General features: G+C 47.4%; 2 protein-coding genes across 3 annotated transcripts; one reads left to right on the top strand and one right to left on the bottom strand.

Moving 5' to 3' along the window:
* The first annotated feature begins 1,612 nt into the window (after nucleotides 1-1,612).
* SUMF1 (sulfatase modifying factor 1) lies at nucleotides 1,613-21,289 on the top strand. 2 transcript variants are annotated; one of them, XR_005954770.1, is made up of 9 exons: nucleotides 1,613-1,922; nucleotides 3,550-3,624; nucleotides 11,758-11,840; nucleotides 13,736-13,858; nucleotides 14,340-14,454; nucleotides 15,289-15,402; nucleotides 15,829-15,965; nucleotides 18,989-19,048; nucleotides 20,439-20,490. XR_005954770.1 is itself a non-coding variant. In XM_041463217.1 (8 exons), exons 1-8 carry the CDS (start codon nucleotides 1,749-1,751, stop codon nucleotides 20,544-20,546), a joined length of 852 nt encoding a protein of 283 aa, XP_041319151.1. In that variant the 5' UTR covers nucleotides 1,626-1,748; the 3' UTR covers nucleotides 20,547-21,289. The 2 variants fall into 2 exon arrangements, 1 of the variants encoding a protein (XP_041319151.1); XM_041463217.1 differs by lacking the exon at nucleotides 15,829-15,965 and having other exon boundaries at nucleotides 1,626-1,922; nucleotides 20,439-21,289.
* A 3,011-nt stretch (nucleotides 21,290-24,300) lies between these two features.
* LOC121351228 (histone-lysine N-methyltransferase SETMAR) lies at nucleotides 24,301-26,897 on the bottom strand. Its single transcript, XM_041463204.1, has 2 exons — nucleotides 26,808-26,897; nucleotides 24,301-25,522 (listed from the first exon to the last, which is right to left on the bottom strand). The coding sequence occupies exons 1-2, from the start codon at nucleotides 26,883-26,885 to the stop codon at nucleotides 24,734-24,736; spliced, it is 867 nt and encodes a 288-aa protein (XP_041319138.1). The 5' UTR covers nucleotides 26,886-26,897; the 3' UTR covers nucleotides 24,301-24,733.
* Nucleotides 26,898-27,148: the final 251 nt, after the last annotated feature.

Below are 27,148 nucleotides of genomic sequence, written 5' to 3' on the forward strand. Positions count from 1 at the left end.
CCGGGCCGGGCGGGGGCCCAGGCAGCTGAGGGGCCGGACCAGGCAGTGGGGCGGCCCAGGTGGAGCACGGCCTCCTCCGGGATAACGGAGCAGCCGGGGAATTGCTGTGGGGAAAGTGAAATTAAATTACGGGCGGGTGGGCCGATAGAAACTGGGCTTGGGCTTGGGTGCTGCCTGTGGCCCCACCTCGCTCCTGCCTCGCGGAGAGAGCAGGAAAACATGAGGGAGTTAATCTCCAGCTGCCTCTGTTGTGATGCTGGGAAGGTGCACCAGCTTGGAAAAGCCTGTGTGCAACAGGCAGTGTGGGAACTTGCTTCACAAATCGGAGAATAGTTAAAGAGCATGAATTGAATAATCCCCGTGGTGCTCGGGATACATTTTGGGTGACAAACCTGAGCAGTTCACTGTGGGTCTGGAGGATGAAAAAATCCTCTGACCCTTCATGCAGCTGGCAGCTCCAGCAGTGGTAATGAAAGCTAATTACTGCTGCTTTAAGTTATGCTCACAACATAAGCTGATGGTGCTCAGCTAGAAAACATCTTTACCAGCACAGAAGTGAGAGAAGAATTGGCCTCTGCATCACCCACAAGCAGGTTTATTTATTTCCAGCATGGTTTTAGAACTGGGGAGCCAGCAGGAGTTAATTTTGTAAATGGTTTTAGCCCAGTGAGCTCTGAGCCTGGCTTGGAAACCTCTTCAGGGAGTTGTTCCAGCTACAGAGGGTTGAAGGGAGACTGGGAGGGAGGAAGTGGTGCAACTTTCCTCAGTCCTAAAAAATGTAAGCAAATGTATCCTGAAGCCCTTTTATGGAGTCAGTTTCAGACTGCCTGTAAGGGCTCAGATTCTTATTGGAGAAAGGACACAGGCAGCTTCAGATGTGGGCAGTCTGAAGGAGAAGCTGTTTGTAGCATTTTTTATGGGCCACTTGCATGCTGTGTGAATTTTAGGTGTGGCTCTCTCTCACCTGAGTGGGAGAGCTCTACAGTGGAGAAGAAACACAGAAATGGGATGAGTGAGGTGGTGCCAAATACTCATTCCCCTGCCCTGAAGAGGCAGGAGAGGTGCTGGGGAGCTGCTGTGAACTCATTTTCTGCTCCTTTGCTGCCCTGGCAGTGATGCAACTGCAGAAATAACAAAGTGTAACATAGGAGACACAGCATGTTTCTCCTCCTGAGAGCGCAAGCATGACCCAGACTTGATGTGAAAAATGGGGATTTGTCCCCAGTTGCAGTTCTGTTTGCTGTTTCCCCACATGGGCTGGCCAAAATGCTGTTTCAAAACCACCTGCAGAGGTGAGGAGCAGTGTTGGGAACTCCCCGTGTGTGGAGATGCGAGGCTTGACTCCATTTTCAGAGGCTGGTTTATTATCTTATGATATCTATTATATTAAAATACTACATTAAAACTATACTAAAAGAACAGAGGGAAAAGAAAGATCAGAAGGCTTGAAAGAACAGGAATAGAATGCAGAACAAAATGCTGTGACTGCTCACAGCCTCGGCACAGGTGCTGTGGTTGGCCATCAATTGAAAACAACCCACATGGAGCAATGGAAAAGGCTCCTGCTGCATCCCACAGCAGCAGACAGTTATTGTTCACATTCCTTTCCTGGGGCTCCTCAGCTTCCCAGGAGGGGAAAATCCTAGCAAAGGATTTTTAATAAAATACCATAGCTACAGAGCAGGGGAGTGAAGGCAGCAGGGGCTCCTCAGTGGCTCACTGTGCCTCCCTGGGGGGGCTGTGTGCAGATGGTGCTGATCCCAGGAGGGGTGTTCACCATGGGCACCCAGGAGCCTCAGATCCAGCAGGATGGAGAGGGCCCTGCCCGCAGAGTGCACCTTGGCAGCTTCTACATGGACCAGTACGAGGTCAGCAACCTGGACTTCGAGAGCTTTGTCAACTCCACGGGCTACATCACTGAGGTGAGGCACCAGGGCTCCTCTCAGCCTGGGACAATCCCAGCTGGAAACCAGCCTTGGCTTTTTGGGGGGTGTCACAACACTTGTTTGGGAATTGCATGCCCCAGTGTTCCTGGGGAGGTGGTGGGGAGCAGGAGTTGTCTGGCCCTGCTGTCCTGGGCTGGAAGGGCAGTCAGGTGTTTGTTGTTGTGTTTAATAACCAGCTGAGCTCACATCTGTCCTGCAGCCTGGTGAGGCCAGCAGGTCTCTACAGGCGTTTTTGGGGTGATTTACTTGGGGTTTTTTGATATTTGGGTCCTGGAGCTCTTTGTACCAGGATAGATTTTCCTTATTTTAGAAAATCCTGGAGAAGGGATTCCACAGTCTGAGATGGCCAGGGACTCTGCAGGCTGGCTCAGCACAGCTCTGTGCTGCTGACAGAGAGCCTGTGCCTCGGGAGGAGACAGCAGCAGCTGCAGTGATAATTGTGTGCCTGTTCCTGGGAACAATGAATAAGAACATGTTGAGGTTCCTCCCAGAAAGGGCCCCCTGTGCCTGAAGCTCAGATCCCTGCTGACAGTGACTGTTCCTACGCAGCTGTGACAAACCCTGACAGCCCTTGGAGGCAAATGGAACCTGGCTGAGGAGCAGGTCTCAGAGGAGGCACTTTGCTGAATTCACTGCATGAACTGGGTCTCATTTGGAAGGCAGGATCCTCTGGTTGGATGAAGAGCTTCTTTTGTCTACTATTTCTGTTTCTTAGCTCCATAATTATGAAAAAAAGGCAGTTTAACTATGTTGAGTTGGAACAAAGCTTGCTCGCTGCAGCAGCTTCTGGGATGAGCACTTGTGTGCTGGGTTCATTGTGGAATCACAGAATATCCTCAGCTGGAAGAGACCACAAGGATCATCAAGTCCAACCCCTGGCTCTGCACAGACACCCCAGCAGTCCCTCCCTGTGCCTGAGAGTGTTATCCAAGTGTTCCTGGAGCCCTGGCAGGTGGAATCTGTTGCAGACCCCATGGCTCAGCTGGTGTCATTGAGTGCTCCACTTACACCTCCTCCCTTTTCTCTTTGTGTAATGTACTGTGATTGATCAAAACTATTTGTATTTTTTATTCTTTTGGATTGCTAAAATGCTAGATCCAATGATTGAGTTACTTTTAACTCTTTATTGTTGTAGCAGCAATTTAAAACGTGGTACTAGTGATGGTGGAGCAGTAAGTGACAAGGCTCAGTCTTTTATTGTGCTTCCCAAAGGAAAAATAAGAGGAATGAAACATACCCTTTCATATTAGACTGATGAGTGTAGCATTTGAAAGCAGTTGGGACAATCAGAACTGCATTTTTAATTAATAAAAGTAAAAACATGTGCAGAAGCTCAGTGAGCTGCCATCTGCCCAAAACAACATCCAGAGAAAAAAAATCCCTTCTTTTCTGTTGCAAAACAGCTTCCTTGAAAGAGAACTCAAATTCATGGTGAATTTGTTTGGTCAGAGGTTGGACTTGATGGTCTTGGAGGGTTTTTCCACCTTAATGATTCTCTGAATTTTCTTATCTTTGATAAAACAAAGCTGTAAATGTGGAGTGTGGTTCCAAGAATAGCACTCCTTTGGTGACATAATGCTTGAATCCTTTGTTCTTTCCACAGGCAGAGAAGTTTGGTGACTCTTTTGTGTTTGAGGGGATGCTGAGTGAGGCAGTGAAGGCTGACATCCACCAAGCAGTGAGTAGCACAGCAGGGGGAAGCTCCCTGAGCAATCCCTGGGCTCTGTTGGCAATCACAGCAGGAAAACTGAACTCTGTGATGTCCCCAAAGCCAGGTGCAAAAATGGGGGATTGTGGAGAGGTGTTTGGCCAGGAATCATGGACTGAAGTGGGGAGGATTTGCAATCTGTTCTGTCCTTTTTCTTTAAAAAACAATTAAAAACATCAATTCCTGAGCAAAGATTGGTATCAACCCATTGTCTCTTTTTGCCCCCTACCTGAGAAGTTCAGGCTGAGTCTGTGAATTCCTTATGTTGTGAATGGCTGGAGTTTATGATGTTTCTTCCTCTCTAGAGGGTCCTGTGTTTATTTGCTGCTTTTCCAGCTCCCCTCACCCCCTGGGCACCAATGATCCTGGGAGGGGCAGTGCTGACTCCTCTGGAGCTGATCCAGGTTTCCTGTTGAGTGAAAGTGAATATTGGTTTAAAAAGAAAGAAATTTCTCTAATAAATCTTCCCTTTCCTCCCTTTCCTTTTTTTTTTTTTTGTTTTGTTGTGACTATATTCCTGAGCCTTCCTCAGGCTTCATTTACCTCCTCCTTAGCAGGTCAGGTCCCCTTTGCAGCTCTTGGCAGATAAGCAGATTGTGTCCTGTCATTTCCTGGACGAGTTGATCTGCTCTGAGCACAGGTTTGGACAAAATCACCTCCTGAGGTCCCCTCGTGTCAGAATTATCCTCAGCTCTGAAGGGGCACAGTTTGATTTTGGTTTTCAAGGGGCAGCCTGAGAGGTTTCAGGAAGCCCTGTGTGAGTGTGTGCTGTGAGGGACTGGCAGAGAACGTGGGATTTGGGTTCCTGCTGCCAGGGAAGGAAGATTACAAGTGCAGTTTGTAATCTTTTAATTCAGGACTAGCATTTGTGCACTGAGAGAGATAAGGCTAGATTCTAGTTCCCACCACCAGCACAACTGATGCTAAATCCATCCATGGATTTGTTCTGCCTTCATAAAAATAATAAAAAATACAAATAAAAAATGAATGGCTCGTTCTATCTTCCCAACAGTCAGTCCTGGGGAAATTCCTTTTCCTGTGTAGTTCTGTGCTGCAGAAATCCCTAAATGAGTTTGTGTTTTAAAACAAACAAACAAACCCCAAGGATGCTGCTGTAAGCTCAGCCTTGGCAATTTTGTAAACACAGAGTGTTGGGAGCCACTTTCCTGAGTGTGTCAGCCAAATTTCCAAGTGTTGGCTGCAGTGCTCACAGGACAAGTGTTATGCCAGAGGCCTGGGATGGAGCCCAAACTGGTCTTTTTGGCTGCTGCATTGTGAAGGATTTCTGGAGCTATTAAAAGTAAACTTGATGTTAAAAGTAATTTTCTTCAATCATAACTATCAGAAAAAAAGCAGAAATAAAGTATAAATATTGGTGTGTTACTGGCACTGCAAATCCCTCCAGCCAACCAGTGGGAGAGAGGATTGTGGTTTTCCTTTGCCTCAGTGGCTCAGGAGTGTTTTGACAAAGATTTTCTCCAGGTGAAGCCCAGGGATGTGAAATGTAAATATGAATATAGGGGAAGAGCAACAGGAATGTAAATTTTTAAAGCAGTATTTCACATGCTGTGAAATAACTGGGGAAAGGTGAAAGTGGAGGGACCAAACTAAATAATTTAGAAATGATGAGCTGTGTGTGTCTTTTGTGGGTTTTGCTCTGTTTGGCCACTTTGTCTTCTCCAGTTCTTAAAGCAGATTTATCAGAGCCTCAAAGGCACTGGCTGAGAGCAGAGCTGGGGCTGGTGGCAGCTGCTGAGGAGTGACCCAGCTGAGCTCCAGGGTGATTGTTGGAGCTCTGGGTGTGCCTTTCCTGGAGGTGAGGTGGGCTCCCAGATAGCCACTGACAGGAATGTGGGCTGGCCTCAGCCTCTGGAAGGGAAGCAGTAAAAAGGGGTGTAGCAGCCAAGGATCAATTGTTGCAGATTTCTGGGAACTTGGGTTTTAGTTTTGGCCTCCAAGTTTGTGGTGGTCACGTGGCTGAAGGAGCATTTAGTGCTGTGCCAGATGAGGGAATTACTGATGGAACTGGGGAGGGCTCCTTCAAATGGAAAAGGATTTTGTGGGGTGAGGGGAGGGAAGGTCTTTTGAAGCTGAAATTATTTGTGTGGACTTAAAAATTATGAGAGCTTCACATCTTAAATTCTTCATACGCAGCCTGGAGAAGAGGAGGCTCTGGAGAGACCTTGGAGCCCATTCCAGGGCCTAAAGGGGCTCCAGAAAAGGTGGAAGAGGATTTTTGGAAAGGGACAGGACATGGGGAATGGCTTCCCACTGCCAGAGGGCAGGGATGGATGGGATATTGGGAAGGAATTGTTCCCTGGCAGGGTGGGCAGCCCTGGCACAGGTGCCCAGAGCAGCTGGGGCTGCCCCTGGATCCCTGGCAGTGCCCAAGGCCAGGCTGGACACTGGGGCTGGAGCAGCCTGGGGCAGTGGGAGGTGTCCATGGCCATGGGGATGGGACTGGATTTGAGGTCCTTCCAACCCAAACCATTCCATAATTCCATTTTATTCTGAGGGGTTTGAGAGCTCTTGCCAATCCCTGCAGGAGTTTGCTGCCCAGGTACCATGGAAAAGGGAACCAGGATGGCACAGCAGGAGTGCAGCCTCAGTCTTTGCTCACTGGGGAGTAGTGGGGACATTATTATTCTTGGCTTGTGGAAGGCAGAAAAATTAATTTTTGCTTCAACACCAGATAAATTCTGCACTGAAGAGCCTGAGAGCATACAAATGTGTGTGCTGCCTTTGTCTGTGAGGGTATGGAATTTTGGGTCTGCAATGCAATGGAATTGGCTCACTGGCAGCTCAAGCCAGCACTAAATTCTGGCCAACCCAGAGCTGTGGGATGCTACTTTCATCCCTGTTTGTATGGAAATCTCTGCAGTGGCCTGGAGCTGTGCAATTTGCCTGTTTCACAATAACCCCAAATGGAAACATTCTGCATTTCAGCTGAACATCCCAAGGTGCTGCTGAGAGGAGCCCTGGCTGCAGGTGGGACAGCAGTGCCAGTGTGGGCAGGGTGAGCTGTTCCTGCAGCCCCCAGTGCTTCAGCTGCTCCCTGCAAGGAGCTGGAAGATGGAGCTGTTGAAGTGTTCCTCTGTGGGTTTTTGTGCTCTACTCCCACTGCTGGGATAAAGAAGGATGTGCTGGAATTCTCCCTGGGAATTGCCAGGAACATCAGCTTGTGTTATCAGAGCTGCAGTTTAAAGCAGGGCGTGGTTTGTGCCTCAGGATAAATCCGTGCACATCTCCTCTCCTTACAGCTCATGTGCATTTGGTTAGTGGAAAAAATGACCAGTTGGAGTGCAGATTTAGATGTTGGCTGGAAATCAGACTTCCAGAGGTGTCTGCCTTCACCAGGAATATCAGTTCCTCAAAAGAAGCTTCTTCTGAGTCCAAAACTTGCACTTAATGAATCTGACTGGATTTTAGCATCACGTATTTGTGGTTATTTTTCTTGGAGGACTGACAGGGCTGTGAAGTTTTACACTGTCTGAACTGAAGCTCAGTGACCTTTCCTTATGCAAAGAAAAGGGCCCTTCATAAAAGTGCTTGTTTCCAATCAAGTCTGAAATATCTTTTGTAGTTGATGACTTACAAAGTAAAATTAAATATCTTTTAAAGCTGATGCCTTTCCTTAGTGTGCAGTTTCAAACTGCTGTAAAATACTGGATTTTAAGGCAGATAATATTCAATATTAAACAAACCCCCTTGTTGCTTCCCTTTCTGAGCTCATGAGGGAGTCCATTAACATTAGAAATTAAGAGTGAGAACAGATTCCTCTGTAATTAGAGCTTTGGGGGAGCTGGGACTTTTAATTGATAGAATAAATAGCATGGGAATTGCAGGAGCTGGCAAAATCAGGTATTCACAGAATCCTGGAAGGGACCTCTGGAGATGCTCTAGTCCAGCCCCTGCTGCAGGTGTGAGCTGCCTGCTGGACAAATCCTCTGCTCACTGTGTTTGGGTTTGTGTGTGGCAGGATTTCCCATCCTGGCTCATCCCTTGGCCATGACTGCTGCAGGTTTGTTTTCTGTGGGGACAATGAAGTGGATCCATTGCACAGTAATTATTTTTATTTCTTAAACTTCTCACCCTACTAAAAATGTTCCGTTTTCTGTCTGCCTCTTTCCTCAGTACTTCATTAATCAGTGCTCAAGGTTTAGGATCTGGCTTAGAGGAGGAAGAGCTGTCAGAGATTTATGTGCATCTGCCTGACATGAATAAAATAAAACCTCATCCAAAAATTATGTTCTTTACTGAATAACAAATTTTTCCTCACGTCCTACCAATGCTAACAAGATCCTTTTGCATACTAAAGCTCAACACCATCTGATTGAAACAAGTGGTAACCTATTAAGTCAGCTTCTGAACTGGAGTGGTTTTTTAAGAATCCACCACTTAATAAATGATTCTTAAAGTGGTTTCCAGACTTGGGCTGCTTTTCACTCAAAATCTCTTTTCACACAGTTAATTCTGGAGTTCTGCAGTCACTTTTGTTTTTTTCCAGCTGTTTATTCTGTCTGGTGTAAGGCTTTTAAAATACTTTATTAAAATAGCATTGGAATGCTGTAGCACAAAAAAAAAGCTGAAGTTTGGTGCTGTATGACTGGACAGCAGCATGAATTTGTCATCATCTTGTGGGCCTGCCTTAAGGTTCAAATCCACAGCTTTGTTATTTCGGGGACTTGCTACTTGATGGAAATGTCGGAGCCTGAGCCAAGATGAGCTACTCTGTTGAGTTTATTTTTGGGAAATTTTCGGATACATAAATCTGATTTGAATTTGAGATTTGCTCCTCAAGTGGGGGTTGTTTTTCTCTCAAACGTGGCCTGTCACAGGTTAGTGCAAGAATAATAAATGCTTTTATGGCTTTGGGGTGGTTTTTAGGGGTATTCCCCTACTGCAGCAGCAGCAACAGGGTGATGCTGACAATGAAACTCACTTGGTGATGTTCCCCACTCTAATTTTCTTTTCCACATAGATTTAGGAAGGAATTTTCCTCAAGCTAATTGTGAAGTAGTTAAAAAATCTTGACATTGTGAGGTAATGGAGCAATTAAAGTTAGGCTGTCCCAGCCCACTTGGAAAGGAAAATGGAATAGTTGGGAGGAGAGTTTTCTGCGGGCTGTTAGTGGGAGCTCAGGCTCCAGCTCTGCAAATTGCTCCGCCCAGAGCAAAGCTGGTGGGCTGGAATTAATTGTTCCAGCTCTTCCCAGTGTTTGCACACTGGGCTCTCTTTCCACAGTCCTCTGGGTCTGCAAGAAGCAGAACAGGGAGTTCTTAAGGTTTAATCCTGGAGGGGAGAGCAGGATAATCCCTGTTTCCAGCTGGGTCAGACCAAACCAAGCCTTTGTGCCTGTGCTTTGCTCTGGGAATGTTTCCCTGTGCACCAGGGTGCAAGGATTGCAGGGCAGGTGTGGGTAACCTGGCACAGGTGGCATGCTGCAAGAATTAACCAGAAGGAAGGGGAATGTCCTCTGAGTCAAGATCTGTTCAGCAGCATCTGCTGCTATTTGGACAGCAGGAATCTGTTGCCAGTGCACAGAACATGTTTCGGAGGGAAGCAGAACGTGAAGTGTTATGAAAGTAACTAAGCTCATTATTGGCAAGGGAGGACTTGGCTGTATTAACTGTGATGTTGTAATATCTCTAATTAGCTCTTCTGCTAATTAGATCTAGAGCAATTAAAAGCTTTAAAGACTTGGGAGAAGTTGTGGGAGAGAACTGTAGAGTTCAGGTAGGAGATTTCTGGAGGGAGCAGCTCGGGGTGTGTTCACTGGAGCCAGGGGCTGCCTTAGGTGAGTCTCCAGGTAATTCTTGCAGGCTCTCCGTGTTCTCCCCTGTTATCCTTATCCCAGCCCTGCATGTCAGTGCTCTGGGTGCTCTGCAGAGCCTGGCAGCCATTTGGTGCTCAGCTCAGCAGAGCCACAACCGGGAGCTGTGCACACGCAGTGCTTTCCTGTGGAGAGACATTTTTCTTGGGTTAAAATAAACCAGCCTGATTGAAAGCATCTGCTTTTTCTTTTGCATCACAAAAATATTTTCCAAAATTAAAGTTGTCTAAAGTGTAAATCTTTGCAGTCTCCTGCAGAGATGTTTTTATCCAAAACCCAGCAGTTTAATTTACAAAAATATGTTGTGCTTAGAAACTGTCGAAATCTTTCTTGTGATCTTTCAGATTTTAGCTTTAGCAAGTGGTTCTGCTGCTCTTTTATTTTCCTTAAATAGCTGCAAAATGCTAATTTTGGATTTCTGTCCTATTTCCAGTGTAGTTTAAAGGTCAAACCTCAGTATGGAAAAGGAACTGGTTAAATGGGGCTAGCTTTAAACCTCTTGACTGTTCTATCAGTTTAGCAGGCCCATCACTCTGAAGCCTCAGTGCTGAGAGAGTTGAGCAGAGTGTCTGCAGGAAGGGCTCATTTTGGGGTTTGAATGCTCAGCAACAGAGCTGTAATCCCTGTGAGAGATCAGCTGTTTCTCATGCTTTTTGCCAAGGGTGGTGGCTCTGCTTGGGGTGAGGATGTCCTTTGTTAGACACTGAGCCAGAACTGGGGTTGGTGTTGTTCACTGATGTTCTTGTCGTGCTGGGGAGGGCAGGGAGGGTCTGTGAGAGCTGTCCTTGCCTGGGGGTCCCACTTGGGGGGACAGCAGAGGACACAATCATGCTGCTGGGAGCATATTTGTTTCTTTGGTGCTTGACACTCGGGTGTTCCCTTTGGAAGGGAGGGTGTCCACACTGTGAACACCTTCCCAGCCTGGAGGAGCCCTACAGCCTCCTCAGGCATTTCACAGCCCTTCCCCAGGGCTCCCCAAAGCTCTGGGCTCTGCAGCTTTAGTCCAGGATTGCTGTTGATTTCCAGGGAGCTTTTCAATACCCAGATGTGCTGCAGGCAAAATCCGTGTGTGCTGAGAGGGGAGGAGGGAAAGGCTGTCAGGGAGTGTCAGCACAGGCTGATGGGGCTCTAAACCCAGGATAATGTGTGTTCGGGCACTTGCTACTGAAATATCCACCTGAGTGATTTGATGTGTAGCTTGGACCAGAGTTTTCTGGACAATCTCTGTGTGACATAGATAATCTGTCTCACACACATGTAATTACACGTTCTGTTGAAGGATGCAGCTTCCCCCTAGAAGCTGCTGTTAAAATTGTTTGACCAGACTGATTCTAGGTCTCCTCAATACCAGCTTGCAGTGACTTTTTGGACTTTGCTCTGAAGGTTTGGTGAGTTAAAGGGTAACACTGTTGGCACCTTTCCTACCTCTGTGAATAACACTTGACAAAGTCAGTCTAGGACTAACCAGCCTCTGGCTTGTTTACCTCCTAAAGCATTCCAGGCTTATTTTCTCTGATTTTTGTTTTTTATAGACATTATCTCTGTTATAGGAGTATTTTGGAAGCTGTTGGAATAAACCCACTGTTGATGGGTGGCATAAATGTTCCTTTCTTTGCCTCAGTGAAGGCCCCATTATTCAAATAAGTATTTCTAAGTGAATATGAATCAGAACAGTTAAGCATTGCTTTGAAGCAAGCCTTATTATAGAAGAAATCCCTAAAGAATGTCTTCCAGGAAAAATTCCTTGGCGTTGAAGCACCAAATTTGGGATTTCTGGTTTCAGAGAACTACTCAATGCCTGCATTGCTACAGATGATTTTGGCTGGGTGATGTTTCCCAGCAAACCAGCTGGAGGAAAAAAAAAAAAAAAGAGGCTTCATGCTTCTCTTCCCTTGTGTGGTTATTCTGTCTCCACCTTCTGGAAGTTGAGAGCAAATAATTTAAAATCAGCTGAGTGGGTTAATGACCTGGAAAGCAAATGTGTTGCAAGATGAGTGTTTGACCCCCAGCTAAAGGGCATCATTGGGGGGTTATTTCAGTGATGTCAAAACACTGAGGCCAGGGAGCAAATAATAAAGGTGAAAATGCTCTTCAGGCCAAAATCATATTTTTTTTCCCTCTCTGCAGATTGTATCAGACTGAAGTCAGGCAGGAGCTGAAATTTGCACAGGCACAAACTGGTTTGGGTTGGTTGGGATCTGGTGGTTGTTCAGAAAATCCCCTAGCTGGGAACTGAAGTGTCCTTCCCTGCTGCTCTTGTCCTTTTTCAGGTGGCAGCTGCTCCCTGGTGGTTGCCTGTGAAAGGAGCCAGCTGGAGGCACCCTGAGGGCCCTGACTCCAGCATCTCCAGCAGGTGAGCCATGAGCACCCATTCCATCAGAAAACACAGGGAATACCCCTGTGGCTCCCACCAGGAATGGGCTGCAGGAAAGGCCTTTTATTCAGTCACCTGTTGGCTGCTGGTGCTGCTGCTGGGACTGTTTTCCCACCTTCTGATGAGTTGCATGCAGCATTCCATGGCCATGGTGAGTGATGCAGAGCACAAAGGTCTGTCAGGACGAGCTGATTGAGCCTCGGTGTTTGCTGTTCATTTCTGTGTGCCAGCAGGGGAACTCAGCAGATCTCCCCAGGGTCACAAACTCCACACCTGGGTTTGGAGGGGAGGAATCAATCCTCACTGTGTGCACACTCCAGCAGTCTGGGCAGTGTGAACTCTTCCATGTGGGATTTGGAAGCCTCTTTCTCTGGCAACAGAAGACTGAGGAGTTTTGTGCATTTTTCACTGTATTCTGACTGTGTGAAAAATCAGTTGTGACTATGCAGAACCTTTGAATGCTTTGGAATACTCTGCTTTTTCTTACAGTTAGTGCCACCCTTTGCTTGCACAAACCCTGAAACTTGCTGATCCTTGTCTTCATACAATTGCTTTCCATTCTGAAGTGGAATGAATTTTTGTCCTAGAAAATCAAATTACTGTCTTCATTTGGGACCTCTAACATTGCAAGGCAGGTGTCAATGAAGTTGGCACTTCATCAGCTAGTGAAAGTTTCTGACAGCATTTTGAAATCAAATCAGACTCTCTAGCCTAGATCTAGTAGGTTTTTGAGTCCTCTAAGGACAGGACTTTGTTAGTGCACCATCATCTGATGGCTGAAGTGCTCACTAACGAGTTACCTGCTCTCCAAGGGCAAGGAAAGAATTATCTGAGGCAAAAATAGAGATAATAGCTGGAGGCGTTGTTAGGGGGAGCCAGGAATTGAGGTCAGAGCCAGCAGACAGGAGCTGGAAACCTGCCATGAAATTCTGGGCTGGCACAGACCTGGCCTGGCACAGCTGCTGGGAACCTGCCACGTGGAAATGGCCCCAGGGCTTCACAGGGTACACTGGATTCTTAGATGGGGCAGGAAGGTCTCTCCTGGACCCTCAGCTCTGGGAGCTTCTTGCTCTGTTGGAGGCTTGGATGGGGAGGATCCTTCTGCAAGAATGGCTGGGCATTTTTTTCTGTCTTTTTCTGGATAAAGAGACAAGGATTTTAATGTCAGTCCTGGAACCAAACGCCATTAAAGACAGGAGCTCTTGTGTAAACTGTGGACTGCTTAAAGCACCCAAAGAAAATCACTTCCCAGCTAAATTTCTGCAGTTCAGTGTCCTGGACAGGGTGCTGCAAATGCTGAAAGAGTTGGTAAGACTCTTCCTCATGTCACCTCTCCCTCAAAGCCCCACAGCTGACAGCAAGGACAGGACCCAGAGCAGGAGAGGAGCCACAGGGGAGGGAAGAACAGTCACCATTGAATTGCAAAGTGCATTTTGCTGTTGAGAACCCTGCCTTCTGGCTGAGATGGCCCTTGCCAGGCTGGTTTGATGCCAGATGCCCTGTGCCAGGCTGGTTTGGCAGCGGTGATGCTGCAGGTTTTCAGTGCTTTCCTTTGGCTCTGCAAGCACCAAGGCTCCCCCAGAGGGCAGGGTATGGACAGTCCTGGGTGCTGCACTTGAGAAAGCACAAACCATAAATAACTGGAGAGCTGGAGGTGGCAGCAACACCAGACAAACAGAAGTTAATTATTTTCTCCTCCTGTTTCCCTCTGATGGCTGCATTTCCCTTCAAGCATTTCTTTCCTTAAGTAACTTCTTTCCTGTAAAGTCACCTGGTGCAGCTGTAACTCGTCAGTCCTGGGTGTCACACTGTGCTGTGCAGCCCTGAATCTGCCTGGTGCCCTGAGCAGCCTGTCCTGCTCATTTTGTTCCCAGAATGGACCATCCAGTCCTTCATGTTTCCTGGAATGATGCCGTGGCCTTCTGCACGTGGGCAGGGAAGCGGCTGCCAACGGAGGCTGAGTGGGAGTACAGCTGCAGAGGGGGCCTGGAAAACAGGTACTGTCCAGGGGAGCAGGGCTTGGGAGGGGTTTGTTACCCCCAGAACTGCTCTGCAGTCAGGCTGGGAGAGCTGGGGGTGCTCACCTGGAGAGGAGAAGCTCCAGGGAGAGCTCAGAGCCCCTTGCAGCGCTTAAAGGGGCTCCAGGAGAGAGGCTGGGGACAAGGGATGGGGGGACAGGACACAGGGAATGGCTGTAAACTTAAGGAGGGGAGGTTTAGTTGGAGTACGAGGAAAAAAGTATTTATTGCAAGGGTGGGCAGGCCCTGGCACAGAGCAGCTGGATCCCCTGGATCCCTGGCAGTGCCCAGGGCCAGGTTGGACACTGGGTCTTGTCAGCCTGGGACAGTGGGAGGTGTCCCTGCCATGGCAGGGGTGGCACTGGATAGTTTTTAAGGTCTCTCCCAACACAAACCAGATTCTATATAACTGACTTTTAATTAACAGTGTTTGACAGCTGCTCTGTTTGTCTTTTCCCAGGCTTTTCCCATGGGGCAACAAACTGCAGCCCAAAGGGCAGCACTATGCCAATGTCTGGCAGGGAGAGTTCCCCACCAATAACACAGCAGAGGATGGGTACAAGGGGACTGCACCTGTAAGTGTGTCTCAAAGACAATCCAGCATGTGGAAATGATCTTAATCTTCCTAAAATAAGGTCTGTCTTCAGGAGGATGAGCCATGGCTGTTTTCTATCCCTGTGCTCTTTCATTTTAGATTTTAAGTTACATTAAATTTCACTGCAGGCTTGAGCATTATCAAGGGACTCTTTTACAAGCTAATTGAAAAGTAAAGATTACTTTCATTTTAACTTCTAGTTCCTCTCAAACTGACCTCTTTTCCTCCCTCCCAGTCAGTTTGCAGTCAGAAGTTGAAATACTTTCTGCCTACACTTGTGGCCTTGCAGTTTTGTGAACTCAAAAATCACACAATAGTTTAAAAGAAATTAAACTTCCCTTTTGGGGAAAGGTTGAGCTGACTAGTATAACAACCAGAGTGGAATTTTAAAGGCAATCAAGAATGTGAATGAATTATTTAATGGTAGCTAAGTAAATACAAAAGTTTAATCAGAAAGGAATCTGCACAGGCAGGAGCTGGCAGCCACCCTGGCTTTTCCTTGGTGGGAGGGGAATCTGGGAGCTGTGAGTGTGCCAGGTGTGTCTGCTGCTCACACAGTGCCTCTCTGGAGAGGCTCAGTCTCCAAAAGCAGCGAGGGGATGCTGTGTCACACTGCAGCAGGGTGCTGAGGACAGCGAGGTGAGCACAGCCTTCATCCTGCTTGATTTACATGCAGCATGTAGAGGTGTTCCAGGTCTGCACTGCTGCTCTGGTGCCTGCTTTTGGGGCTCCTCAAAGTGCACCTGGAGCAGAGTGCTGTGAGGATTGCAGCCTGTTTGGGCTGTTCCAGAGCTGTGTCCCCTGTCCTGTGCAGGTCTCTGCCTTTCCCCCCAATGGTTACGGCCTCTACAACATGGTGGGCAACGCCTGGGAGTGGACATCGGACTGGTGGGCTGTGCACCACTCCCCCCAGGAGCTCCACAACCCTGTGAGTGTTTGCTTGGCACCACCTCCAGAAGCCCCTCTGGGACCAGGGTCTCTTGCTGTGCTGTGCTGCTGGGGTGGGGGATTGGGAGCATCGCAGCACAGCTCATCCACACCGCAATTGCGGCGCTCTGGTGCAATTTTGGTGTTGTTTGGTTAGTTGTTCACACCTGGTTAGCCATTGGGTACTTCCAAACTGGCCTCCTATTACAGAAATCAAGAATTTGTGGCATGACTTCTTTAAAAAAAGGAAGGGTTTTAGTTCATTTATGTTGCTACAAGCTGTGCTTATTTTCCCCTCCCTCCAAACCATCATGAATTATCTTTCTGGCTTCTGGTAGCTTGTTTTAAACTGAACATGTGATAAAACTGAGGTTTAGGAGAAGTCACCAGGCTCTGAGAGGTGAATCTTTGTTTTCCTTTGTGGCAGGCAGATGGAGGTTCCTGCAGGTTCAGATGTGTGGGGTCACTGATGCTCTGTCTCAGCAGATTCCAGTTCCAGTGTTAGATCTGCTCCTCTCCCAGTTATCCAGGATGAGTAAATCCCATGATTTATGAATATGACAAGTAAGGCCATGTAGAGTTTGTCACTCAAAACCCCACCAAATACAGTGGTTTTTATTTGCTAACAACTTACAAAGCACTTTCAGGTTTATTTTTACTCCTGGTAATTACTTGTGAAGGCAAGACAATCAATTATGGAACCCCCCAACAATCTGTGTGCAGAATTCCATCCATTCCTTGTAGCCAATACTCAGCATAGCTCATATCTTTCCAGTGCTAGAAAGCTGCTTTGAAGATTTTGGGTGTTAAACTAAATATGTTAAAAAACTCTGCCTGAGCTCTGACCCTCTGGAAGAATTCAGAGTCTTTTCAGCCCAGGGAACACATCCTATATTTAGGTTACACTGCCTTGTGCTCTGCAGAGACTGAAGAGCTGGGCTCTGATAGATCTGGTGCTAATCAGTTCTAATGTCTCAGAAGGTAACTGCAGCCTGGCTATTTTGGGACACCTTTTCACAGGAGGAGATGCAGTTTCTTTACCCATTTAACCAGAAAAACCCTTTGGAATTCACTTTGAAGGGCTCTGCCTCAGACACTGGATTCTGACAATCAGTTTGCATATGAAAAACCCCTAAAAGCCTCATTGCTAACATTTAGTTTTTAAATACTTCCTGAAGTGTCTGGGTTTAACACTTGAGCAAACTCTTGGAGTTGAAGAGAGCAAAATTCACAGGATAGTTGTTCCTCACCATCACCTTAATCCAGCAGGGAAGTGCTCCTGCCTTGGCATCATCAACACCAAAGTGTCTCAAATAAATAATTATAATGAAGGTACCTCACTGCAGTCACAGAATCCCAGAAGAGTTGGGGTTGGAAGGACCTCAAAGCCCACCCAGTGCCACCCCTGCCATGGCAGGGACACCTCCCACTATCCCAGGGTGCTCCAGCCTGGCCTTGGGCACTGCCAGGGATCCAGGAGCAGCCCAGCTGCTCTGGGTACCTGTGCCAGGGCCTGCCACCCTCCCTGGGAACAATTTCCTCCCTAAAAATGTAACTGATCCTTTAGCGGAGAGAGCCAAGTGTGTGTGTGAGGTCCAATCAACCACAGTCCCTTCAGGGGTTATTTTGTGGTGACTTCTGGCTCTGATTTTTTTGTATGAGCTGCAGTTCTCTGTTTGAAAATTGATTTCTCTCCAAACAGAGTAACCATTGTATGAGCTGCAGTTCTCTGAAAATTGATTTCTCTCCAAACAGAGTAACCATGTGGCTGTGCATCACCATGCACCATCAGAAATCATTTATTTGATGTAATCAAAGAAATACAACTTTATTTTCATTAACAAAAAAGGGTTCTGGGTTTTTTTAGTAACTTTTAAAAGAACAGTCCTACTTTTATGGGCTTTGGTAATGGAATGCACAAGCACTTATGTAATCAGACTGGAATATGGCTGTTGCAGTATTCTAGTACAGAATAACCTTGTTCATTTACAGTAAACTCTGGGGTTTAAGTCTGGGATCAAAGTCTGGACAGCTCTGGCCCTTTGCACCAATGTCCTTCCCCTTCAGTACCAGCTGGTGCATTTCTCCAGGTCAGGCCATAAAACAATGGTGTTTGATAGAACAGATCTGCTGGTTTTAATCAAATGTGACCTTAATTGCTGGGCTGTGATTAGCTTTTAGTGAGGGGAAGCACAGCCAAGGCAGTTTCCTTCATCTGTCAGTGAGATATGTGCACAAGCAAATATTAACACTGCAAATGCTGCTGATGATGTCTCTTGGTTTTCTGATTTTCTGACATTTTTGCCAGTTGTTTTAGATCAACTCTTTACCTTCAGTGGTTTTAAATAGGAGAATGATGTTTTATAATGGAACAGATTTATGGAGGACACTACAGCAGATTTCTGCAGGTGAGGTGTTTCAGGGCTGTAATCCTCCTTCAGGGGCTGTGGGAGTCAATTTAAGTTGGTTTTTTTGTTACCAGATAATCTTTGATGCTCAATTTTGGCCTGATGGAAGATACTTGCAGTTAATAAACAGATGCACTCCTGAGCCTTTGGTTCACACATTGCTCAGTGCAGGTCAGCCCTTTGTAACTGCTGACACATGATAGATTTAGGCTTTTCTAACCCTAACCAAAAATGTTCCTCTTCATTTATAAAAGCGTCTTTGGAGCCAGTTGCACAGATTGCTGCTCAGCCCTGCAGCATTTAGGGGAAATCCTGCTCCACAGCCCCATTGTTCTGCTTTGTCTTGTTCCCATGGAACTTTTTTTAGGTCAGTTTTCTCCTAGTTTCCCTTGAAATGAGATTACCAGGCTGGGTGATGACTGCTGGTGAGAGGCTTGTCTCGGAGCAGGGACTGTGCATGCCCGTGCAGGTGTTGTGGGGACAGTTTCCAGAGGCTGCACAGTGCTGTGGGGAGCACCCAGGCTTGGAAGGAGCGGATGCTGCCTCAGGGTGTGGTTTTCCTTGAGTATTTGTGTGCCATTAAATGCCAAATTCTTTTTCACACGTATAAATTTTGGCAGTAAACATGAAGCCGCTGCAATTTGTGTGGTGAACTCACACAAAGCAGGCAAACTCAGGGGGTGCAGGCAGGAGCTTCTGGAGTACCAACATCAACTCTCAAGGTTTTCTGAGAGTCCCTGAGATTTATGTTCAGTTACAAATGCTCTTCTGGGGTAGATTATTCTAGAACATCACCCCTGGTAATGCAGACCTGGGTGGGAGACAACTGTAGCCCTTGAGACAGAGTAGGAGAGTGAGATCCATGGCAGGTGTGACCAGAGTGGTCACTGAGGAAAGCTGGAGCTCATTTCCTTCCTGGTAAAACCCTCTTTAGGAACCTCCCTGTTAGCAGGCATTATCAGTGGGCAGCACCTGGAATGAAAAATATTTGCAGCAGTGGGGAAGGGAGCACAGCTACTGTCACCTGCAAACCCTATAGGGCAGAATTATTTCAAGCTGTCTGCTTCAGACGCCACTGACATCTGTGTCTGGAACGTTTATGATTGCTCCTTGCCCATCCCCTTACTCCTGTAACCAGCAGTTATTCCCTGAGCACTGACCAGTGTCCTCCCTCCCCAGCAAGGGCCGTCCTCGGGCACGGACAGAGTGAGGAAGGGTGGATCCTACATGTGCCATAAGGTAACGTGCTCTTCTCGTGTTCCTCTTCCCTCTGAAGCACTTGGCCATGATCCTCTGACAGTTTCCTGCAGCCTGGATGCTTGGGGTTTCATGGGATTTATGAAGAGCAACACCTGATGTTCCTAAGGACCTCTTTTTGCTTAGCTTGGAGTTAAAACAAGTTTTTAAATCAGTATGGGTTTTAGATGAGAAATTAAAATTGATGTAGGCTTCTAATGGTGTTTTATGATAGAACTTGAGTGACACTTGCAGAGTGGAAAGTATGGATGTGACTTTGTTTTTTAAGTTTTAGAATTGCTTTTGATCCAGAGCTCTGGGTAACCTGGTCTAGGGAAAGAATGCTCCTATGCAGGGCAGGGGGTTGGGACTGGATAAGCTTTAAGGGCCCTTCAATCCCCAATCCTTTTACAATTCCATGGTTCAGTGATATCAGGTGTTTGCAGAGCTGGCTGGGGGATGAAGTGTTTGTTGGTGGCAGACCTGAAAATCCTTCAGAACTGCCAGGATGTCACCACAGAGTGATGGCTGTTCATGACACAAAACAGTGTTTTAAACTCTGCTCATGCAGTGCTTAAAAGCCCTCATTGTACATCTCCTGTTTCATTAAAGCTGTCCTGTTCTTCCCTTGCAAAGCCTGTGGCTGGCAAATCACTCTCATAATTAGATTAAATTTTCTACAGTGAGATCCCATTTTCTACACTGATTTCCTTCTTAGGTGAAATCAATGTCAGATGTTAATTAGCAGTTTTGATTAAATTAACACTGGAATAGGCTCTTCAGTGATGAATAACATGACCCATTTTGAAGGTTTGTGAAGATTCTAGTCTGCCCTAGTCTTTTTTTGTAGGTGATAAAACTAGGCTGTGTATCAAGACAAAACCACTGACTGCTGTTAGTACAAGGGCTCTTTATTAGGTGCCTGACATCAGCTCAGACTGATCTTTGTGTGCTGGTGCTCTTCTCCCTCTCAGAGCTGACAGAGCCTGAAGCTGCATCTTTTTACATCCCATCCCAAAAATCTGGCACCTCATTCAGAGAAATGTTCAGTACCTGTCCATTCCAGTGGGGCCTTAGCACATGGATACACAGCTCAGCCTCTGAGGGGAAGCTGAATGGTTGTTTTGGCCTTTTCTCAGAGCAGGGGAGATTCTTGGCTGACACTTTATCAGACACTTTGCCACTCAGTCCAGTTTTGTGTCAGCTGGAGGCTGTGTCGGATTCCCTCATTTCTAACACAGTGATTTCCATCCGTGGCACTTCATCCATCTGTCCCACAGCGATGGCAACGTTTTGCTGTATTAATCTAACTAACCAATCTGTTAATCTAACACACTGTTGCCTGAGGAGCCCCAGCTATGCTAAGAAGTTCCTTTTCTGTGTTGCTGTGCAGTCCTACTGTTACAGGTACCGCTGTGCAGCTCGGAGCCAGAACACCCCCGACAGCTCTGCGTCCAACCTGGGCTTCCGCTGCGCCGCCACCGCCCCGGGGCCACGCTGAGCCACGCTCACAGGGCATGGGCCTGGGCACAGCAAGGGCTGCATCCCACCCAGGGAGAACAAATGTGAGCAGTGTCCCTTGCTGATGGCACACAATGGAAAAACCTTGCTTCAAGTTCCTGCCGAGGGAAGAAAAACCAGCACGTCTCGAGAGCGCGTGGAGAACCTTCGTGTTCATGAGCAATCTGGCCCGGGTGTTTTGGATTCAACTGGAACAAAAGTGAGCAGAAACATGCCAATCATGTTTTCAAAGATTACTTAATCCCAGAATTAGGCTTGAAAAAACCTCCAGAATTCTTGAGTCCAGCCCTTGACTGATCACCACCTTGTCAACTACAACAGCTCCTCTTTAGAGAGGATCTTTATGAATTAGTTTTATTTATGTAGAGCTTCTACACTCAAATGCAATAAACAAAGACTTTATAAACTTCTAGACAGCTTTAAAAGAAATTCTAGGCAATTAGGAAATTCTAGGCAGCTTTGAGAGACAATGAAGGAGTCAAGAATGAGGGCTGGGAGATGACAGCTCTCCCCACAGGCAGCTTGCCCTTTGTTACATTCCACTGCAGTGAAAATCATGTCCAGAAATGGGCTTCTCCTGGGGAGATACTTGCTGCTCTTTAGGAAGTGCCTTCTGCAGCTGAGGGAGATGATCCTCAGGGTGATAATGATTAGAAATCTTGTACATACTTTAATAAAGTATCCAGCATTTGTTTATACCAAAGACTTTTATTGATGGAAAAACACAATTTCCTTTGAATTTCTTGGACACAGTGTAGGCTTATTTTAGGGATTTGGAAAATGCAGTACTGGCCTCATTAGAAACTGAAGCTAATGAATGATTCCACTTGAATAAAAGTCATGGAAGTGATGGCAGATGGAACTGTGAGCCCTAAGACCTAATAGGGCAAATTTCTAAACTGTTCTGTTGAAAATAAAATTCCTCACTGAAAAGAAGAGGAATTTTAGCAAGTGAGAAGGGAAATGGGAGCAATTGAAAGCAACCTTGTTTTGGGATCTGAATGTGATGGTGGATTAACAAAAGCCTTGGCACTGATGCTGGTCCTTGCCAGTGTTGTCTTTCCTGTAGAAAATTTGGTTTGAGTTTAATGCAAATCCATCACCTGGCAGCTCCTTCTGCAGTGGTTTCATGTTGAAAAGGTGACACAGGAGAATGCCTGGGCAATCCTTCACCAAACACCAGCCTCCAGTGGGGTCCAGGTAAGCCCAGCGAGCAGAAAAATCTATCCCAGGACACAGCATGGCATGGCACAATACTGATATATTGATAATCATTATTGCACTCAGAGAAGAAAGGAGGAGGGAGGATGAAAGGAAGCTCAGAGCCTTTGGAGCTGTTTGACTGGATTCATTGTGGAAGAGCACACTGAGCTGTGAAGGGCAGGCTGGGGCTCTGAAGCTGGAAGGAGTCTGAAGGAGAAAGTGAACAGAAATTCAGCAGATACAACAAGGCATCTATTTTTTTCCTAGTTTCTTGACAGGGAATTTTTTTATTAAGATTCTGGTGCACTCCTCCAGGCAGCTGCAGTGCCCAGGCATGGTGGAGTACATGCTGTATGGAAAAAGGCCATTAACAACTGTCAGGATGGTTTAGAATTCAATTAACAATTATTTTGTTTTTGCAAGGCCCTCAGCGTGGCTGTTTTGAGCAGTCCAGCACTGTTCCTGTTCTGAGCTGGGAAGTTTGCTCCAAGCAGATAACTGGGATCAGGTCACTCCCAGGAGCTGCAGCGCTGGCGTGGGCTGAGGGCTCAGATTGCAGGGCCAGAGGGCTCAGCTGTGCTCCTGCTCTGGGGCTGTGATCAAGGACCAGATACTGCTCAAGGTGGCTGGATTTTTTTTAATCTGCACTTCCTTAACTACTCAGAATCATGCCAAGTGCATACTCATAACAGGAAGGTAACAAACCGTGCTGTCATCCTGAAAATGAGGAGTGCAGATGCTGTAACACTCATCTTGAAACTTTTCTCAGGAGGGAAAGAGGAAGTGGATTGGATCATCTGCTCCCAGCCCTGTGGTCTGAAAGTGGCTGGCATGGTGCCTTTTCAGGGAGAAAACCAGATAAAACTCTCTTCTGCCCAAGAGACCTTGCAGTCCAGGCTGCCCTGGAATCCTGTGCATTCCAAGGGATGGGGTCTAGGGAGTTTCCCTCCTATAACAGCAGGAACCCTAAGAGGCAAGGACTGAAGTTAATGTCCATTCAGCCTGTGAACTACCTCTGACAGCAGCTGAAATCCTTTGGAAGGTTCTGCACCGTCAGAAATGACACTTAATGATTAACCCTAAGAGAAATCACCTGGTGATGTTTGTCTTAACATAAACCCACAGCTGTGTCTAAACCCCAGCAGCAGCAGGAAGGCACTTAAAGGGGAGAGGTTAACACTGCATCTTATCAAGGAAGCAAACATAAACACCAAGTAGGATTTTGTTTAGTAAATAGTGAAATGTTCTTTATCCCTGGTCAGTATCAGGTTAATCAGATGGTTTGGGTTGGAAGGGACCTTAAAGCTCATCTTGTTCCAACCCCCCTCCCCAGAGCAGGGGACCTTCAATTCATTCAGAGCTGCAGCCTTGGATTATTCTGATTGTATTTCAATAGGAAAGTGAATCTCCCAAATACTGAATATCATTACTGCTCTTGGAGAGCAGACAGGATTACAGAGAGCTCCCAGTTTTTAGCTGTTTGCCTGGATTCCTTGTGAAGGAGCATACTGAGCTGGGAGTGACAGCTCAGTCCTTCAGTGGCACCAGTCTTCCAGGTCCAAATCAAAGCTGGCTGTAATTTAAAAATGAAGTTACTGATCACCTGCAGAACAGCTGATCCCCATGAGATGTACTCCCTTGTCTGTGTTATGTCAAAGGGTATGGAAACAGATGAAGATCCAACTGTCCAGAGTGAATAATTGAGGGTTTGTGCTGCTGATGGCACAGTGTGACACGAATAAAAAACTGCATTGCAGTTTGTCCGTCTTAAATATCAAAACCAGCCTATGTGAAGGTACCTTAACTTGATCTTTGCAGAAAGGAAGTGGAGGAACATGCAGTTACAGAATGTGCCCAGGTGGCAGTGCATCCCTGGGGGAAGGAGCTGCTCAGAAAAGCCCTGCACAGCTGTTAGAGCCACACAGGGATGATGCAAAGAAGATGGAATGACCTTCTCCCTGTGCTGGGAAAGGCCAGGCCTTGCTTAATGCTGCCTGGAGTAGTGAAAACATGGATCAGTTAGCAGCTGAAAGAATCCTCGTGCATCTGTCAGCTGTTCAACACAAAACACAAACCTGTTGCTGTTCAGATGCACTTCTGTATTTCTCCTTTCAGTCAGCTTGTCAGCACCATCCTGCTGCATGCTGCATTTGCCTCCTGAGCAGGTACTGAGTGCTGGGGATCATCCTGCTGCATGCTGCAGGGGCTGCATTTGCCTCCTGAGCAGGTACTGAGTGCTGGGGAGTAACAGATGTGCTGCTTGTTGTGATTGCAGAGGTCTGATGGGAGCAGCCTCGAGGCTGAGGTGCTTAGAAAAGATGGGATGTGGTGCTCCTCAGAGACTGCTGTCCTGCACCACTTCAGCAAAGCTGAATGGGAGTGAAGCAGCCAGTCAGTCAGAGCTGCTTTGGGCATGGCACTGCAGCTGGAGAAGGGACACACCAAGTACTAAAGCTATGCTTTCCTTTTTACATCAATAATTAGTAGTTAGTACGCTTTGTGGAACAAAAAAAAATTACAGCAAATAATTAAAAAAAATAATTTAATGGATTTTAAGAACCTAATACCTTTCTTGCAACAGTCATGGTTCATGGTATTATTTTCTTGTGCCACTGTCAGTGACTTTCCTTGCTTTTATCACATCCTGTCCATGTACAAGTGCCAAAGGTACAAATTCTTTCTGAAGGGTACAAACTGAGAGAGCCGCTTTAACATACAGCAAGCTGTCAGAGGAAAACCAGACAAAAACACCAGGCCTGGCTTAGTCACTGATTTTGGAACATCTTAAAGCTCCAATAATCCTTTGTACTCTCCACCTTGAAAAGGTTTTTCCATAAAATTAGTTCTCAAAACCATGTCTCTTTGCTGCTCTTCAAACCCCACGTGCTTCCTTGTTGGAACAGAATGGGTTTGATTTAACTGCTGGAGAAAACAGTATTTTCAGGTGTGTTGAAGGCTGAAAGGCTACGGAGAACTCGCTGGTGTGGAGAAGAGGGAGCTGTCCCAAGGTAAGAAGGAAGCACACGTGCGGGAACCACAGTAGCAAGGTTTCCTCAGGCTGTTCTCTTCCTCCAGAGGTTTGTCTTCTCTGCTGGCTTCTGGGAAATTATGGCATCTTCCAGAGTAATCATATGAAAGTTCCTCTCCAGCAGAAATATCAACAGCTGCAAAAAGCGCCAGTTTGGGCACCATGGAGTCCACTCTGACGGGCACCATGAAGAGGTTGGGTTCGCACGAGTGGTTCAGGAACCTGCCCACGTTCCCGACACGCGTGGGATCCACGAAGGTCTCCATCACCCTCCCGTCGTGCAGGTGCTCCCTCACTGCTATGATGTAGTTTGGCTCCTGCGGGCTCTGGGCCTGGATTCTCCTCCGAGCCTCGGCAAAGCCCAGCACCTCCCCGGCATACTCGCAGACGAAGCTGCCCCTGGGGATGGGCTGCAGCGCGCGCACGCCCCAGCCCTTGCTGCGCGTGCGGAACACCTGCAGCCGCAGCCGCAGCCCCCGCTGCACCAGCCTGTTGTGGCAGCCCTCCCCGCAGCAGCACAGGCTGTTGCACTCAAACACGGGCCTGGAGAAGGGCTGCTCCTGCAGCTCGGCCAGCCTGAGGCCCGGGCTGCTGTAGTTGTGGCCGCGGCTCAGGCAGGGGCAGCCGGGAGGCGCGCAGGAGCTGCTGCGGCAGGAGCAGCCCGGGAAGGTGACTTCAGTGGGGTCGAGCTCTCCGTCCGCTCCGGCCACGCTCTCGGGGCTGTACTGCAGAGAGAACAGCAGTCAGGCAGAGCCCTGCCACCAGCAGTGCTCGAAACCAGAATGGTAAACAAGTTTATGTCTGTAAACGGCTGATCCCCAAACAAAAATCATGAACGCTTTGCTTTTCTGTAAATTTCCAACTCAAACTTGTCTGAAATGTCTAAGAATACAAATCAGATATTCCATATAGACCAATAACCAACTGATAGTCTCATTAGTGCCTGAATTTCTGAAAATAGCCACAAAAAGTGCTTAGCAGAAAAAAAAAATAATCTCGTGAGTCTCTACTATGTACCATTTTCATTTATAGTGAAACTAAAGATATTTATTGATGGATGTATTTATTTGCAGAATTATCAAGGTATTCTTAAAGTAATTCTCCCTACACTTCAAAATACTCAATAAGTTATTTCTAAGGTTAATCTATAGCTCTTCATGCCACAAAATTTCAAATCACACAATTACGTTAAAAATTAATATATTTTCAATTTATCTCTCCAACTTGTTGTATTCATGCTCGCTCCTAATTCCGGTAGAAAATCAGGTCCTCAAAATTACACTGATGCCCCCAGCAGGTGAATGGTTATAGAACCACGGAGCGCTGGAAAACAAAACCCGATGGAAACTGCTGCATTTGGAAAGCAAGGTACAAGGCCAGCCACGGGGGTATTTCCACTCCCTCCTCAGCATTCAGCTTTATTTAGAAGCCTGGAGGATGTGCTATCACTAAATATTACATTTCACAGGAGCTTGTACCTGGCAGTTCTGGGTGTTGTGAAAGATGACAGTGCATTTGCAAGTTTCTTTTTTTAACAAGCATCAGCTTCTCAGTCACTGGGCTTTAATCAAAACCAAGTTTAATGTTCCTCAACCACCTTTTCGGTAAAATATGAGCACACTACGCAATTCAGGGAGATTCGGCTCTACCGGGATCACACCTTAATTTTTCCTCAAGGCTTATTAGAAGCTTCTCCAATCTGGTCTGTATAGACTCTCTAACACCACTGAAGCAAATTCCTAGGCATCCTGGGGTGGCAGGGCGACCAGGAACATATACAGACTAAAAGACAGCAGATTTAGATTAGATATTAGGGACAAATCCTTCCCTGTGAGGATGGGGAGGCCCTGGCACGGGTTGCCCGGAGAAGCAGCGGCTGCCGCACCGCGGGCGGCGTCCAAGGCCCGGCCGGAGGGGCCTGCAGAGGAAGGTGTCCCTGCAGAGGAAGGTGTCCCTGCAGAGGGAGGTGTCCCTGCCCCGCTCTCCTCCCCGGTGTCCCAGCCCCGGTACCTGGAAGGCCGGCGGGGCCTCCCCGGGCGGCCACAGCGCCACGGCCACGGCCTCGCTGCCGCCGCTCAGATCCGCCATGCCCGCGCACCGCCCCCGCCGCCAAAGCCGCGCGCCCATTGGCTGCGCGGGGGCGATGCCGCTCGCTGATTGGGTAGAAACTGATTGACAGCACCGCGAGGGGGCGGGGCCGGCACTGTGAGGGAGCCCTGAGGCGGCCCGGCCTCGCTCCCGTTCCACACGGGGCCGGTCCCGCTCCTGTTCCACCCCAGCCCGGCCCCGCTCCCGCTCCGGTCCCGTTCCACCCCGCTCCGGTCCCGGCCCGGCCCGGCCCAGGGGTGCAG

This window comes from Pyrgilauda ruficollis, unplaced genomic scaffold, assembly GCF_017590135.1.
Source record: "Pyrgilauda ruficollis isolate IOZ18807 unplaced genomic scaffold, ASM1759013v1 scaffold10, whole genome shotgun sequence".
NCBI lineage: Eukaryota > Metazoa > Chordata > Aves > Passeriformes > Passeridae > Pyrgilauda > Pyrgilauda ruficollis.

Coding starts and splice junctions, on each gene's coding strand:
- LOC121351228 (XM_041463204.1), bottom strand. CDS start 26,885: ATGGCGGATCTGAGCGGCGGCAGCGAGGCCGTGGCCGTGGCGCTGTGG. Junction 25,523..26,807: donor AGGCCCCGCCGGCCTTCCAG/GTACCGGGGCTG, acceptor TTCTCTCTGCAG/TACAGCCCCGAGAGCGTGGC.
- SUMF1 (XM_041463217.1), top strand. CDS start 1,749: ATGGTGCTGATCCCAGGAGGGGTGTTCACCATGGGCACCCAGGAGCCT. Junction 14,455..15,288: donor GGTACAAGGGGACTGCACCT/GTAAGTGTGTCT, acceptor TGTCCTGTGCAG/GTCTCTGCCTTTCCCCCCAA. Junction 19,049..20,438: donor GATCCTACATGTGCCATAAG/GTAACGTGCTCT, acceptor GTTGCTGTGCAG/TCCTACTGTTACAGGTACCG.